Source organism: Rattus norvegicus, chromosome 3, assembly GCF_021556685.1.
Source record: "Rattus norvegicus strain SHRSP/BbbUtx chromosome 3, alternate assembly SHRSP_T2T, whole genome shotgun sequence".
NCBI classification, from domain to species: domain Eukaryota; kingdom Metazoa; phylum Chordata; class Mammalia; order Rodentia; family Muridae; genus Rattus; species Rattus norvegicus.
The window spans coordinates 117,616,220-117,633,255 of record NC_141536.1 but is presented as its reverse complement, the minus strand read 5'-3'; the positions used below and the strand labels follow the sequence as shown (position 1 = coordinate 117,633,255).

Below are 17,036 nucleotides of genomic sequence, written 5' to 3'. Positions count from 1 at the left end.
GCAAAGCAGGCCTCCAGTCCAATCAGAGAGTCGGTTCTCCTCACAACCACTTGTGCACTATACCCACCAGCGTATCCCACCTGGCACTCCATCGTGAAGCAGGATCAGTAGCTGAGCAGCGGCTCCATTCTTAGCAGCCTTGGCAGCAGCCTCTGACACCACAAGAGCTGACTCTCAGGGAGGGGACACTTCCTGCCCAATCCTAGCTTTATTTTTCCAATCAGACAGCCAAAGCAGCAACCTCTTCTGCAAAAGGGTCTTGGCATTAAGTTCTGGAAGACAGTTAGCAACTGTGGCAAAAGCCTTTATTGTTTTAGGAGCCTCAAGAGTCCGTGTGGTTTACCCGCTCCTAGCATTGGCATTCCCAATTAACCACCCATGGCTGCCAGGAATGTCTGGTTTTGCCTTTCATGTGCTCTGTAACATTTTGAGACACAGGTGATTGTAAACCCTTCCCAGTCACCTTGGTGGGTAATAATTGCCTTACCCAACCATACAGCTCCCCACCCACAAATTCCACAGCAAGGGTGACATTTGCACCCTTCAGGAACTAACTCCCCACGGTGGCTTCTTTGGATACACTCAGTGAGTTGTTACCTCTGTGTAATAAACCCTTTATTCTGATGACAGACAGGACAATGATTGCAATGTCCTCAACTGCCAATCCATCTAATGTGTTGTCACTTCCAAAAGTGGGTATGGGCTCAACTCTGAAGAGTAACAACCCAGGGCTGTAGCTGCAGCAGCTCAGTGTCGGTTTTCTGACTTGTGTGGGTTCCCAGCACCACAAAATAAAAAGTAAATGCCAGACAGTACTACAGACAAACTATTAGGACACTGGCCCTGCACACTAGCAAGAAGAGGAAAGGATGCAGGGATGGCAGGAATGCTCAAAGCCCTTGGCAGAGCTGGGGGTGTGGTCATACAGAATGCCTCGAGTACAGGAGGCACTGAGTTTGCCCACTGTACTGGGAAAACAAAATCAGAAATGTAAGCCAAAGGAATTCCACTTTAGACTTGAGCTGGCAAAGGCACTCAAACACACTAGGATGACTGGTAGGACTGTCCATAGATGCAGGATGTGGGCCTACATACAATTCTGCACTAGGGGATCAGGTACAGTATGTTCTCCGTGGCTGTTTATAGGGATGGGTCAGGTAACATAGGGGAGATTCGGGAAGGACTGAGCAGGAAGGAAACACATTGCCTGTGTACTCACCCCCTCCTGCCTATGTGACCCTAAATTTAAGGCAGGAGGCTGGATTTCCTCAGCAGCGTGGGCATTCCCTGAAGGGAAAGCCGTGTCCAGAATCAAGCATGGAGCAGAGAGGCCCCCATACTCACTAGAACCAGGCAGACTGCAGGGACAGGCAAGCAGTAGGGGACAGGAGGGGAAGATTGGTGTTCTACACTCATCCACATTCCCGTCTGACGTCAGGAGAAAGGCCTTCACCACATGGCTAAACCCAGGGCCACCTTGCCAAGTTTGAGAGCCTAAATCTAAAGGAAAAGGCTACAGAACTGCCTGGGACCCAGGAACCTGCTTTCTTTCCTCACCTTTCCTGAGTATACCCTTTGTACTGGCTGGTTTTGTGTGTCAACTTGATACAAGCTGGAGTTACTGCAGAGAAAGGAACCTCCCTTGAGGAAATGCCTCCATGAGACCCAGCTGCAAGGCATTTTCTCAATTAGTGATCAAGGGACAAGGGCTCAGCCCCTTGTGGGTGGTGTCATGCCTGGGCTTGGGTTCTATAAGAGAGCAAGCTGAGCAAACCAGGGGAAGCAAGGAAACATCTCTCCATGGCCTCTGCATCAGCTCCTGCTTCCTGCCCTATGTGAGTGCCAGTCCTGACCTTCTTTGGTGATGAACAGCAACATTCAGTAACCTGAATAAACTTTTTCCTCCACAATTTGCTTCTTGAACATGTTTGTGCAGGAATAGAAACCCTGACTAAGACACCCTTCCCCACCAAGAAACAACAGGGCAGGCACTGGCCCTTGAAGTTCCTCCCAGGGAATGGTTTGGGGAGAGGGAGTACACATCATGGTACAAGGCGGCTTGAGCAGGATTCCTGTAGGGCTTCTGCTGACAGAAGGGTCTTTTATCATTTACTTGTACAGGTGGGGCAGGGTACACTGTATGGCATACACATGGAGGTCAGAGAACAGTTCTCTCCCTCTTCACATGGGCTCTGGGGATTGAACTCAGGTCATTTGCCAACCCAAGAGATCGGGGAAACCACTCTACACTGTAACACCTCCACCCGCACCCCAGCAGGAATCTGACATAGAAAAGAGGCCAGCCCATGACAACTCTCAGAACTCAAGAGAGAGAGAGAACGCCAGCTATGCAAGCAGGTGAGCGTCCTACACACCGCCGACCCTCCAATCACCGCTCAAGATGGTTTCCCACCATCAAAGGAAACTAAAAGGACAGACAGAGCTCAAAACAGACACACCATTTATTTAGGAAACAAAAATGTCTTCCAGAATTTACATTTGTTACACTCTAAAATCAAAAGTTGTGTGTTGCTTTGCCAAACCCTCAACCAGGTAAGACATGTGAACACCCAAAATTTTCTCAGAATCCCAGAGTCAGAGGCTGCAACAACAACTGTTTGTTGTTTTGGTTTTTCTATTTTGTTTTTGAGACAGTGTCTCACTATATAGCTTTGGCTGTCCAGAAATTCAATATGTAAACCAGGCTGGCTTTGAACTCACAAAGATCTGTTCGCCTCTTCCTCCCGAATTCTGGGATTAAAAGTGTGCACCACCATGCCTGGTCAAAGGGAACTCTTGAATCTCAAAGGGCAGGAGTTTAGTGTCACCTGGCCCTGAGTTCTCTGGTGTAGAGCCAGCCGCTCCTCCAAGAACTGGCTGCTGAAGCTGCCCGGATCCCCGGCAGGGGGAACCCAGAGGAGTGCCTGCCTCCCAGGGTGTCCTGCACTAGGCCCCCCACACCCATGGCCCTAGTGGTCCCCAGCCCCATCAGTCACACCAAAGTACTCTTGGAGCTTGAACAGAGCCCGGAAGCGATGGGAAATGGTGTTCTTCTCAGCCTTCGGCATCTCTGCATACCTAACGGGAAAGAGAAGCCACTCAGGAAATAGGGAACCCAGATATTGGGAGGATAGGCACCCAACTGCCACCCTGGAGTCCAAATCTTTTTTTTAATCCAATTTTTAAAAAGTTATTCTTCTGTCATATTACATCTCAACTGAAGTTTCCCCTCCCTCCTCTCCTCCCAGACCTTCCCCCATCCACCCCCAAATCCACTCTTCTTTCAGAAAAGGGCAGGTCTCCCAGGGATATCAACCAAGCACAGCATATCAAGTTTCAGTAAGACGAGGCATATCCCCTTGTATTAAGGCTGGATGAGGCAACCCAGTAGGAGGAAAAGGATCCCCAAAGCAGGCAACAGGGTCAGAGGCGACCCCACTCCCGCTGTTGTGATCCCACAATAACACCAAGCTGCACAACCATGACATATATGCAGAGACCCAGCTCAGACTCTAGCTGCACAACCATGACATATATGCAGGGACCCAGCTCAGACTCTAGCTGCACAACCATGACATATATGCAGAGACCCAGCTCAGACCCAGACAGTCTATGTGTGTTGCTACAGTTTCTGTGTGCCCCCGTGAACCCTGGTTATTGATTCTGTGTTTTTCCTTGTGGTATTCCTGTCCCCTCTGGCTCCTACAATCAATCCTTCCTCCCCTTCCTCCCTAGGATTCCCTGCAATGGAGCCCAAATCTTAATGATTTTATTTGTGGGCTGGGGGTGGGAGTTCCCCTGAAGGTAAAAACTGTACACAGAACCCGTGAACAAGCAAAGAGCAGGCGGGCCCCAGCCCACCATGTTTGAGCCCCAGCACACCATGTTTGAGCCCCAGCACACGGCCTTTCACCAGGAGAAAGCTAGGAAAGCTGCCACAGACTACAGCTTATCAGCCCATTAAGTCAGACAGTTTAAACCCTCCATAAGACAGACACCCACAGTAATGGGCTTGGAGAGAAGATGAAATTGCTCTGCTGGGTCCGAGGTTCTGGGGACAAGATGAGGTAAGTGATGGAGCCTGGCAGATCAAACAGCAGCCTCAGAGCACTGTGAAGACACTGCCACAGAGGGGAGAGGTCACATCCTGCCTGTAGGCTTCAGAACTGGCTCACACTGTAATGTCAGTCCCTGAGGTCCACAGTGTCTTCTGACCTCTGGTCAGTATGCTCCTCTGGTATACAGACATGCATGCATACTGACAAAACGCCCATGAACGTAAAATAAACAAACAGATAAGAATAAACTCAGTTCCTCATCTAACTAGATTCCAAGGGCTCTGTGACCATCCAAGCAGAGGAAATTGCTCACACCCAAGGAATGCCGAGCAAGGCTGCGGCAGTGTTCTCACCCTGTGAGGTGCTGGCAAGGGAGCCAGTCTGGGAAGCTGGTCCTGTTATGGCTCTGTGTAAGTACGCGGTAAATGTGAAGTGGTGAGAACATGCTCTACTGTATGGGTCTCATGTGTCTACCTGGAGCTACAAAGGTGTGCATTTTCCCAGCCCAGATGGGGCTAGTGTCATCCCATAAAACCACAAGGCTTATACATCTCAATAGGCAGGGCCAGAGAATGGGAGTCAGCCGGCCACAAAATGGGAGCTGGGAGCAGAACCCAGCTATCTGTGTTGCCCTGCCATGGACTAGGTAACCTGCATTCCTGTGTGCACTCCAGTGCAAACAGGTCAGCTGGAAGAGAAGTCTGCATGACCTATGTACACGTGACTGCACACAGGCAACAGACCCAAGCCTATGAACCAGAGAAGAAATTTGGGCTTCTTACGTTTGCTCATATCCATCAGGCTGAAAGCAGGGATCCCAGCCGAAGTCCCGGCTACCTCGAGGCATCACAATCTGTCCCTGGAAAAGGGAAGGAAGGGTGTAACTGGATGTGCTGGACTAGAGTGCGTTTCTCTAGTTTGTGAATCTGAATGAACCTCAATTATTCAAAGTGTAGTTCAAAGGAGCCACAGTGCCTATAAATTCGTCAGACACATTAGTAAGGTGTGGAGCAGTAACTGGGCGACATGGGGCAAGCCTGTAGTCAGAGCACTCAGGAAGCTGAAGCAGGAGGATTGCTCAATTACCAGGCCAGTCAGGACTACATAGCAAGATTTTATCTTTAAAAAAATCAGAAGCCAGGCATGATGGCACACACCTTTAATCCAAGCACTCAGGAGGCAGGCAGATTCTTGTGAGTTCAAGGCCAGCCTGGTCCACAAAGTGAGTCCTGGACAGCTAGGGCTACACAAAGAAACCCTATCTCAAAAAAAAAAATAAAAAAAAACCCAAGATGGCAGGAGGCAGAGGCAGAGGCAGGTGGCTTTCTATGAGTTCAAGGTTAGCCTGGTTTACACAGTGAGAACGTGCAAAGAACCAATGCCACAAAAGGACAGCAACCCGAGGTTGTCCCCAAGGACCACTGACAGCTCACATTAGCTGTAACTCCAGCTCCAGGGGATGGGATAGCTCTGGCCTCCTTGGGCACCTGCTCTCATGTGCACATAACCACAAGCAGGCAGACACACAGACACACAGACACACACAGAGACAGACAGACAGATAGACACACACACACCTGCACACAGTTAAAAGAAAAGAGATTGCTTTGTGTTCTCTGTGTGCTTTCTTTTGTTAATACTATTCAGAATTTTAACCCAACAGAGTAATACAAAGTGTCTATACGGCCCCAACTGGGGAACTAGGTTTTATCTTGGCTGAAGGGACACGGAGCAAACTGGAAGGCAGACGGGGCACTGGCCTGACTAGCTCTACTGGTGGTTTGGTGGACCCCAAGAAAAGCGACTACACCTGAGGTTTGATAGGCAACACTGGGGGTGGCTGAATGGCCACTGGCCAAGTGAGCGTAAGTGAGGGACTGAAATGCTGGCTCAGTGGTTGGACATCTGCACAGCATGCAAAGGCTCCACCTCCACACCATAAAACTTTACAATTCTGTGTTAACGAAAACGCTCACGAAGAGCCCCGTGGTGGTGGCACACACCTCTCATCCCAGTACTCAGGAGTCAGAGGCAGACAGCTCTCAGGTGAAAGCCAGCCTGGTCTACAGAGTAAGTTCTAGGACATCCAGGGTTACAGAGAAACCCTGTCTATAAAAACCAAAATAAATAAATAAACAAATTGGAAAGGCTGGGAGACAATCAAGATTAGCTGTAGGCCAGGCATGGGGCACACACCTACTTGGGAGGCTTAAGTGGTCTCTGAGTTGAGGCCAGCCTAATCTACATAGTGAGTTCCGGGACATCGAGACTTACATAATACAGACCTTGCCTCAAAGCAAAAATGGGAGTAGCAGGGGATGAGAGTATTGCAGAGTGGTCAAAATGGCACAGAACTACCCTCCCCACTGGGAGGTAAGAGGAATAGGCTCTGAAGTTCAAGGTCCACCTCGGCCACACAAGTTCAAGGCCAACCTCAAACACCTGAGACTCTATCTCAAAAACCCGAGTGGGGAGGAGACAGGCCCTGGCAGAGGAACAAGGCAGTCTCAAGTCTCAGCAGCTGGCCCATAGCTTTGGTTCTTTTTTTTTTTTTTTGGGGGGGGGGTTCTTTTTTTCGGAGCTGGGGACCGAACCCAGGGCCTTGCGCTTCCTAGGTAAGCGCTCTACCACTGAGCTAAATCCCCAACCCCCCATAGCTTTGGTTTTGAGAGCCATTCCTCCCATTTATGCATCTGCATCTTACTGGGACCTACAGTGGCATGATCTAAATATATAAGGTTAGGGGTCAAATAGATCTGGGGACTAACATTTTTCTAATTGTGGTGTTCAGGTTTGTCTCACAGCAAGCACAGTACACAAAAGCCACTGCTAACTCTAGTGTCTTCTTGTTTTGTTCCTGAAGAAGATCATGAGCCACGTGCTTAAGCCACAGCCTCCTGTGGTGACCTGCACAGCTCTTCAGGTGGGTACTCACCGGGGTCTTGCCTCTGAACAGGAGCACTGGCTGGCTGGGGTCCCCAGTGCTGAGAGCGAATGTGCAGAGTGCATAGGCTGATTTGTCTTCAAAGCCGGCCAGGAGCTGGTAGAGACCTGCAGGCACATAGTGAGGCTCAGTGAATCCACACTGTCTAGTCCCTGCCCTTACCGCAGAAACTCAGGGGTGTGGAGGGATTCTCCAAACTGCACTGTGTTGGGAGGCTGAAAAGGCTGCATTCTGGGCCTCAATGGGGAGCTGGAGCCTCTCTTCAGGCTCTGAAACAAACTAAAACAAGGTTCTTTGTGGAGATCGGGGTCTTGAGTAGCCCAACTTGGCCTTTGTAGCCCAGGCTGTATTGGAGCATAAGATCCTCTGCCACAACCCTGTAAATGCTGGGATAGCAAGTACACAACATGGCACTTGGATTACACGGCACTAGGGAAGGAATCCAGAACTTTATACATGTCAGGCAAGTATTCTGACAACAGAGCTTCCTCCCAAGCCTTTGTTGTTGAGCCAGGGTCTCAGGTAGTCCAGGCTAGCCTTTAACATCTGAGGATGACCTATAGTTCAGAGTTACAGCTCTGAGGATACAGCCTTAGATTACCGTGCATGGCTCTATTTTTGTTTAAAAAAATAAAAAAAATTCTTGCTTTGTAGCCCAGTCTGAAATGTGAGACGCTCCCTAGTACTGGAACGTGCCTCCATATTTTGCTATCATTAGATTGTTCCAAAACAAAATGGTTTTGTTTTTAAGAATTTGTTTTTATGTATATAAGTGTTTCGGTTGTTTATGTGTGCACTGGTGTCCATTGGCATCCAGAGGCCAGAAGAAGATGCCAGGCTGTTTAGAACTAAAGTTATAGGCAGTTGTAAGCAGACTTGTAAGTTCTGGGAACCGAACCCAGGTCCTCTGCAAGAGCAACAAGTACACTTAGCCACTGAGCCGTCGCTCCAGCCTGCTTTTGTTGTTTTTTTGTTTTATTTTGTTTAAACTGATTACTTAGTGGGGACTACACCCAAACTCAGCCCCAAAAGATCCCTGGGATGGAACAACGGGGATACGTACCTTCAGGCTTCAGCTTCTGCAGAAACCATTTTCTGCAAAAGACAGAACAGAGAGTCAGGTACAAAGAGCAGGATCTTGGGGCTGGGGATTTAGCTCAGTGGTAGAGCGCTTACCTAGGAAGCGCAAGGCCCTGGGTTCGATCCCCAGCTCCGAAAAAAAAAAAAAAAAAAAAAAAAAAAAAAAGAACCAAAGAGCAGGATCTCCTATCAACTGCTCTGCCCTACATCTGACAGGGATTGGATCCCCAGACGTAAGAGAATGAAAAGGCATGTCTCAAGTCAAAACTAAGAAAATAACACAAGTCTGGGGGTATAGCTCGGCAGTGTAGGAAAGGAGACAAGAGGGAAGGGCAGGGGGCTACAGGGGAGCCAGGGAAACTGAAGGAAAGGGAAGAGAAAGAGAGAAAATGTATCTAATAAAAGAAGAACAACGGAGCCAGACAGGCAGCACAGAGGCGGCTCAACATGCAAAGGAAGGCAAGACCCTCCATGGCAACTAGGAAACACCTAGGCTAAAGCAGGAAGACTACCACAAGTGCTGGGCAAACCTGGGCAAGTTTCGGGCCAGACTGGGCTAGAGTGAGGCTCTCAAGTGAGGCTCTCAAGAAAACAAACTAAAGCCAAATCAAGGAAGCAAGTGGTAAAACACTTCACATTCCCTAAACTGCAAAATACTAGAGTCACAGTAGTGCTGGTGGGACAGTGGGGCACGCAGACTACGTTAAGTGTGTGCGCTGTAGCTCTGACAAAACAGGCAGTAAGCAGTCTTTATTGTAAGTCTTACTCTTTATTTTCCCGAAACAGGATGTCAGCTCATCTCTGAAATAAGCAGACACCACTTGTTTTTTTTATATTTTTTTTTTAAATTTATTTTATGTATGTGAGTACAATGTTGTTGTCTTGACACACCAGAAGAGTGCATGGGATTCCCTTACGGATGGTTGTGAGCCACCATGTGGTTGCTGGGATTTGAACTCAGGACCTTTAGAAGAGCAGTCAGTGCTCTTAACCACTGAGCCATCTCTCCAGTCCCAGATACCACTTTTTAATCTCACTTACATAACCACATTCTCATAGTTAAAGAAAACTCTATCGCTCTGATTGCTTGCTTAGTTTATGATAGACTCCCATGTAGCCTAGACTGGCCTATAACTCTCTATGTAGCCCAGGATGACCCAAAACTTTTGACCTACTTGTCCCTAATCTTGCAAGTGCTGGAATTTTAGGCATGCACTACCACACAGGCTCAGCAGGTGAGTAATGCAGGGCCAGGGGCTGAACGCAGACCTTTACTACACAACAAAGGCAAGCACTACCAACCGAGTTACATCCTCAGCCACCTCTGATACCCTTTATTATTTTGTATATACGTCAGTGTTTTGCCTACATATATGTGTACGCACCACATGTGTACCTGGTGCGTGCAGAGGCAGAAATGGATGTTGAGGAAGCTTCAGATGGTTGTGAGCTGCCATGTGGGTGATGGAAATTAAACCCAGTCCTTTACAAGAGCAGCCAATGCTCCTAACAGCTGAAGCATCTCTCCAGCCCCTCTTTAAGATTTACTTATGTGTGTGTGTGCATGTGTACATGTGTATGTGGTTGCATGTGCACACAAATGTACAGGTACCTGTGGAGGCCAGCAAAGGGTGCTGCATCCCTTGACGCTGGAGTTACAGGAGTGTGTAAGCTGGATGTGGATGCTGGACTCCAGTCCTCAGGACTGACCAACGGACACTCTTCAAGACTGAGGTATCCCTCCAGGCCCCTGTCTCTGATATTCTTTGAGACAGAGTCTCACTGTGTAGCTCTAGCTGGCTCAGAACTCACTATGCAAACCAGGCTGGCCTCAACCTCAGACAGCTGCCTGTCTCTTGCCTCCTGGGATTAAAGGTGTGCACCAGTACACACTGCTCTTTTCTTCTTTGTTTGTTTTTTTTCCCACCCCACCCCCCTTGTTTTCTTGATTTTAAGATTTATGTTATATTTAAATTGTGTGTGTGTGTGTGTGTGTGTGTGTGTGTGTGTGACAGCAAGCAAGCGAGAGAGAGAGAGAGAGAGAGAGAGAGAGAGAGAGAGAGGGAGGGAGGGAGGAGAGAGGGGGAGGAGGGAGGAGAGAGGGGGAGGAGGGAGGGGGTGATACAGGTGGCCCAAGAAAGCCAGAAGCATGAGATTCCTTCCATAAGCTGATTTAGGGCTAAGAATCACACCTGGGTCCAGCGGAAGACCAGCAAGAACTCCCAACCACTGAGCCACTTCTCCAGCCCTATCTTTGGTCGTCTCGATTCTTCCTTGGTGGTGATGTCAAGACAGTGAATGGCCCATAATGTCAGCTAACTAATCTTCTTACTATTCTGGGACTTTGGTGGATGGGCTCCTAAAGGGTGTCATAGTTAGGGTTTTACTGCTATGAACAGACACCATGACCAAGGCAAGACTTATAAGGGACAATATTTAATTGGAGCTGGCTTACACGTTCACAGGTTCAATCCAGGCGGGAACATGGCAGCATCCAGGCAGGCATGGTACTGGAGAAGTTGAGAGTTCTACAAATTCACCTGAAGGTTGCTAGTGGAAGACTGACTTCCAGGCAGCTAAGGTGAGGGTCTTAAGCCCACGCCCACAGTGGCACACCTACTCCAACAGGGCCACACCTCCTAACAGTACCAGTCCCCGGGGCCAAGCCTATACAAACCATCACAAGGGGTAGAGGTGATTGTAGGAGTACTCACATGTAGGGGCCAGGCAGTCCCCCAAGTGCATTAAAGCACAAACAGGTATCCTCCACCAGAACAGGGCCCTGCACCTGTAACACAAAGACGGCCCTGAGTCACGTAGGCTGGGGCCTAGCCTACAGCTACATGAGGGTGAGATCTGCAGCTATAGGTCCACAAGAGCCATACAACTCAGCTTTCTCTGTCTTCAGTTTAGAGGTATGGACGTCAGAGCACTGGACAGATAAAACTGTGTTCAACAAAGAACAGTGAAGGGCTGGAAATCAGCTAGGGAGGTTGACTCCATAATGTGCTCCTCCCAGTTCTGTGTGAGTGCAAGGGTGTGGGGTTGGCTAGGTGGAAGGAAAACATATGGTTGGAATGTATGGATGTAAGAATCAGAAGGGTGAGAGCTGGAACAGGCAGTGTTCCAAGCTACCACTGAAGCAGCCTAGCTGGACAAGCCACAACTATTTTATTCTCTGCCGGTTCCCACAAGGCACAGGCCCCAGGAGCCACAGGAAGGCAGGATGGGGGTGGGGGGTGGTCCACAAATGCTACCTACCTGTCGAGCTGCCTCCTGACACTTCTGTATGGAAATTTCATCCGGTTCTCCCTGATACTCAGGCACTTATCAGGAAAACAGACAGACAGATGTACACAGTCAGGACATAGGAAGACAGACAAATCAAACCACTTTTTAAAATGAACAAAACAGAAACATACGGTCAATTTTCTGCGCCACCAAAGTGCATGGAAACTTATCTCCTAGAATCTGAATGACCTGTTCCAAAATGAAAGACATTTGTCACACCATTTGCTAACAATTCCTCATTTCCCGGTTACTGTATGAGGTGTCACCCACCTGTCTCATCAGGTATGGGTCCTATCAGTCCTCTAAAGCTTATCAAGTTGGACCCATAAAGCCTCACCTCAACTTTCAGAGGCCCACTGAATTAGCATGCCTTCTTCTTACCCCATCCTTTCCAACCTCTGGTTTTGTTTTTTCCCTGTTTACCCTTTTATCTAGAATACTTTTTCCCCTTCAGTACTCTAAAAAGGCACTTGGCCTCCTAGTCCCAAATTCTCTACCAAGGCTTAGCAAGAATAGCCAACAGCAAAGAAAGCTGCTGTGTGCTTTCACTAACCCCCTAGTTGACATTCACCGCTTTCCGGCTTAGAATAGCAAGCCAGGCTGGACCAGCAGCTCCCACGACTGATCCTTCTTCTTTAACTGTGTAGCCTTGGCTGGCCTGGAATTCACTGTACAGCAAGCGCTCCACCTGCAGTTCACAGTATAGCACTGGCTGGCCTGGACAATTTCCTGCCCTCACTAGTCACCCCTCAACTCAGTACTAGTATTACAGGAATGAGCCAGCCCCCTAGCTTCCCAGTGACTTTTAACCCTGTTGAAATCAGGGGCCAGAGTGGTGTGAGCCACCAGGTATGCGTAGCTACTGTTTTGAGAATTATAACTTAATACAGTTTATTTTCTTAGTATTTCTGTGGTGCTAGGCATGTACTTTATCATTCTGCCCCACCCCAACACACACACACACACACACACACACACACACACACACACGCATGTACGCACGTACGCACACACGTTTTTATGAGACCAGCTTTCACTATGTAACTCAAGGTCCTCCTATTTCAGCTTCCAGAATGCTAAAATTAGAAGCATGTACCACCATGTCCCCTTTCTGTACATTAGACTATTATTTCTATTTCGATAGGAAAATTGTATGTTCGAGGCCAGCCAAGGCTATATCCTTCCTATCTTAGAAGGAAAGAAGCGGGGCTGGACAGATAGCTCAGTGGTTAAGAGCACGGACTGCTCTTCCAGAGGTCCTGAGCTCTAATCCCAGCAACCACATTGTGGCTCACAACCATCTGTAATGGGATCCAATGTTCTCTTCTGGTGTCCTCTTCTGAGGACAACTACAGTGTACTCATATATAATAAATAAACCTTTAAAAGGAAAGGATTCACTGCATCCACAGGCCTGAAAGCCTGAGCTTGTCAAGCAAGCCATGGTGTAAGAAGAGACCCAACTCCTCAGAGTTATCCTCTGACCTCATGCCCCTCCCCCAACACACACACACACACACACACACACACACACACACACACACACACACTTAAAATATATTGTTTTTAAGGCAGAGAGGTGGAAAGAAACTTCTCCTGAGTATCCAGTCAGGTGAGTATGGCAACTCACACCGGTCATTCCAAATCCTGTCCCCAGGCAGGTTAAAGGGGGAAGATCAGAAGTTCAAGGTCAACTCAGCTACAGAGTCCCAATTTCAAAAAAATGGGGAGGGGACACAAGGGGCTAGAAAGATGGCTCAGTGGTTAGGGGCATCTCTTGCTCTTGCAGAGGACCCTAATTTGGTTCCTAACACCCACAGTATGGCTCACAACAATCTGTAACTCCAGGCTCAGTGAATCTAATGCCCTCTCCTGGTCTCCACACATGCATGCGGTGCACAGACATATGAAAACTCAGTGACTTTTTAACTGGGGATGTTGTGCTGCGCTATGGTGACAGCTCAATGGGAAGAGCGCTTGCAACACAAGCACAGTGACCTGAGTTCTGGTCCCCTGCACCACATAAAACTCTGGGGCAGTCATGCTACCTGTAACCTTAGTACAGAAGAGGCGGAGACAGACACAGAAGAATTGCTTGAGCTCACTACACCACCAAATAGCACACTCTGGGTTTACTGAAACTCTGCCATAAGAGAATACAGAGGAATACACTCATTGGCAATCTGTAAATCCTGGATTAGATCCAAGTTAAATAAATCTCTGGGTCTTCGTTCTAAAAGTTGTAGCACGTAAAGTTTTGACAAACTTGTCACAATTTTCTTTTGTTAACCTGCCTTTTGTTATACTGTGGTCACGATTCTTATGAGGTATTACACATCTCAGAATATGGAAAGTGCCCAAGGGTAGATGGATCATAGCGAGGTGTGAATTACTCAGTTTGGATCAACCCCCACCCACCCACACAAACACACACGCTGCCTTTACTTTTGAGATGGGGAGGTGTCTGAACTCACGTTTGAAATCTAGGGGGTAAGGGGTGATCTATCTCTGTTCCAGATGCCACTATTCCGGCTTCCATAGCCCACTGACCTTACCAGCTCATCTAAAAACATGTGAGGTGGAGCACGCGTGCAGACCCAGAATTCGGAAAACAGAGAATAAAGCTAATCCTGACTACACAGCAGGGTCATGCTAGCCAGGACCACACGAGCCGTTATCTCAAAAATAATAATTATATATATAAAAAAAAATTCTCTGACCCTCAAGGAGTCACACTCCACGGTCAAACACCCCAAGCTCAGTCCTTCAACACAGCCAGGGGCTAATCCACATTCCCCGAGGATCCAACTCCCGATGTTTCCCTAGTGAGGAAAGCCCAGCAACCCAATCTCCACCCGCCTCCGAGACAGTTCCCATCCCCACAACACCTCCTCCAGCTTCTTTGCGTTTCCCGTCACAAACACTATCTTCTTCCCAACCAAAGACGCGGCCATTGCAAGCGCGGGTTACGGTCCAGAATGCCCAGAAACGCTTTGCCGGGAAGGCACTTCCGGCTGGAGGCGGAAGTAGGTAGCTCGGTTTCCGGCCCTGTCTGAAACCTGAAGCTCGGCTAAGGCCGCGGCTGTCTTCAACCCGGAGGTGGAAGCCGCTGCAGACGCCCAATCACTGCGACTGCTGCCTGAGGCTCTAGGGACGCGCGCAGAGGAGTGGAGAGGTCTCTCAGCGCGCGGATCCTCTGCTACAACCCTCGGAGAGCCAAGAAGCCGCACCCTGACCAATTGCAGACCCGTGTCGGGTGTGGTGTGCGCCCCTCGGGAACCTCAAACTTTGTCAACAAAGACTATCTTCTAGACAGGGCTCGAAGCCTGAGTGTCTATCCTAACCTCACTGCGGAACTTAAAACAGCACGACCAAGCCATCCGTTATCTGTTAGCCCTGGGAGCTAGAGTTTCCACTCCTTTTCTCTTGCCCAGTTAACCCTATCCCTTCTCCATTCCTTCTCAGTATCTGCATTGGGAATATAACAGGGAAGATTGGAGTGACCCTATTAGCCCTACCCTGTGTGTGCATGAGCCCGCTAAAGCAAGAAGAGGGCGTCACATCCCTTAGAACTAGAGTTACCGGTGTTTTTGAGCTGCCTGGTGTGGATATTGGGAACCAAACTTAAGTTCTCTCAAAGTTGTAAGCTCAAGCTGCAGAGAGGGTTCAGCGGTTAAAGTGCACTGACTGCTCTTCCAGAGTTGTGTTCCCAGCACCCACATGATGGCTTTCAGTTGTCTGTCACTCTAGTTCCTGGAAATACATTGCCCTCTTCTGGTCTCCGAAGGCACCAGGCATATATAATGAATGCAGTGCACACACGTGCAGCTAAACATTCATACATATAAAAACAAATCTTGGGGCTGGGGATTTAGCTCAGTGGTAGAGCGCTTACCTAGGAAGCGCAAGGCCCTGGGTTCGGTCCCCAGCTCCGAAAAAAAGAACCAAAAAAAAAAAAAAAACAAATCTTTTTTTAAAAAGTACGGGGTACTAGCTAGAAATGGTGGCCATTTGTAATCCCAGCACTGAGACTAAAGCAGGATGATTACAGGGATGCAGCTTGATGGTAGAACATTTGCATAGTATGGCCAAGGTCCTGGGCTTGGACCCCGGAATCACACAAATCACACACACAGTGGAATCCTAATCAAGCCTGGTTGTTTAGCTTAGTGTTATTGACCTCTTATAGCCTTGGGTATTGTTATATAGATGCAACTTAGGGACTTATAGAACTTAGGCAAACACTGGGCCACATACCCAGCCCACTAATGAATTTTTTTTAAACTCTACAACTGTCCTCACAGAGCTTATATTCTCCACAAATCTTTGCTCAGTGACCTTAATATTGTGTGTCACGCAATTCGGAAGCTTTACTGTATATTGTGTCTTTTGGAGATAGTTTGCCCTTCTCTGCCCCTCAGTGTTGTTATTTTTTGAGGACTTGTGGTTCATTAGAGTTGACTGGGAAAGGCTGGGCGGAGGGGCATGGCCCTTCCTGCACGGCACATAAAGTTAAAGGGAAATTCAGAAAGAAGAGGTAGAGGAGGTTTTTAAAGCAAAGGTGACTTCTTGGATGTCATGTCTCAGCTCCAGTCTCTCCCTAGGGGGAGCTTGTCACGGATTTGGATATAAGCACTGACAGATACCATGTAGTGGGCAGTTAAGTCAATGATTCCCCAGATCCTACATCCTGAGAGGTTGGGTTCCTAGAACCCAGGTTAGGGCGGATTGAAGGATTGAAGAATAGACAGACACACACACAACGAAGCTGGAAGCAGTTGTTGGGGTTCTCTGCTACCTCTACCCAGAACCTCAGCATTGTTTGATCTGCAAATGGTAACTTTGTATTAGTAAGGAACAAATCATTGGTTTATTATTTGAAATCAGTATTTAGGAAATATAAGTATTTTTCAGTGGTTATAGACAGAAATATAAAAATATGTGCCAAAATACTTGGGTCTTTTTTCCTTTCTTTTTGTTTTTGTTTTTTTTTTGTTTGTTTGTTTGTTTGTTTGTTTTGAGATAGGTATAGTCCTGGCTGTCCTGGAACTCTCCCTGTAGACCAGGCTGGTCTTGAACTCAAGATCACTTCGTAAAGGCACGTACCATCACGCCAGGCTTTGCCTTTCAAACTTACAAAAAACCTAGGAAGTTATTATGAATCCTTAATATGCACAAACCAACTTTCAGTAACTATTAACACCTGTTTTTATTATATCCATCCTGCCATTTTTGCTTTTTTAGATTTAATTTTAGTGTCGGGTGGAGTGATGGTTCTGTGGTTGAGTGCTTACTGCTCTTGCCGAGGACCCAAGTTGGTTCCTCTTCTGACCTCCTCTAGTACTTGGTCCGCATATGTTTATGGAGGTTTAGACCCATGTTCAGTCTGGTAGCCAGTGTAGGCTACCAGAGACCCTGTCTCAGAACAAAACCAAACAACAACTAAAGTAGGGACCTGGGTGGAGACAAAATTCCAGCAAAGCCTTAGTCTGCAAGTGAACATGGGATTAAATCTCCAAATATACAGAAGAACATAGGTGCTAGAGATAAAGCTTACTGGAACAGCATCTGCCTGACACAAATTACAAAATATTCGAAATCTACAGAAAGTAATGTGATAAATACCTAAGCTGAAGTATTAAGATGTTCGCACACACGTTATTT

The 17,036-nt window shown here is 47.9% G+C and overlaps 1 protein-coding gene across 1 annotated transcript; it reads right to left on the bottom strand.

The window, feature by feature from the left end:
* Positions 1 to 2,445: 2,445 nt before the first annotated feature.
* Itpa (inosine triphosphatase) lies at positions 2,446 to 14,389 on the bottom strand. Its single transcript, NM_001107774.1, has 8 exons — positions 14,261 to 14,389; positions 11,505 to 11,562; positions 11,344 to 11,408; positions 10,797 to 10,870; positions 8,066 to 8,097; positions 6,994 to 7,109; positions 4,841 to 4,917; positions 2,446 to 3,078 (listed from the first exon to the last, which is right to left on the bottom strand). Exons 1-8 carry the CDS (start codon positions 14,324 to 14,326, stop codon positions 2,970 to 2,972), a joined length of 597 nt encoding a protein of 198 aa, NP_001101244.1. The 5' UTR covers positions 14,327 to 14,389; the 3' UTR covers positions 2,446 to 2,969.
* Between the last annotated feature and the right edge of the window lie 2,647 nt (positions 14,390 to 17,036).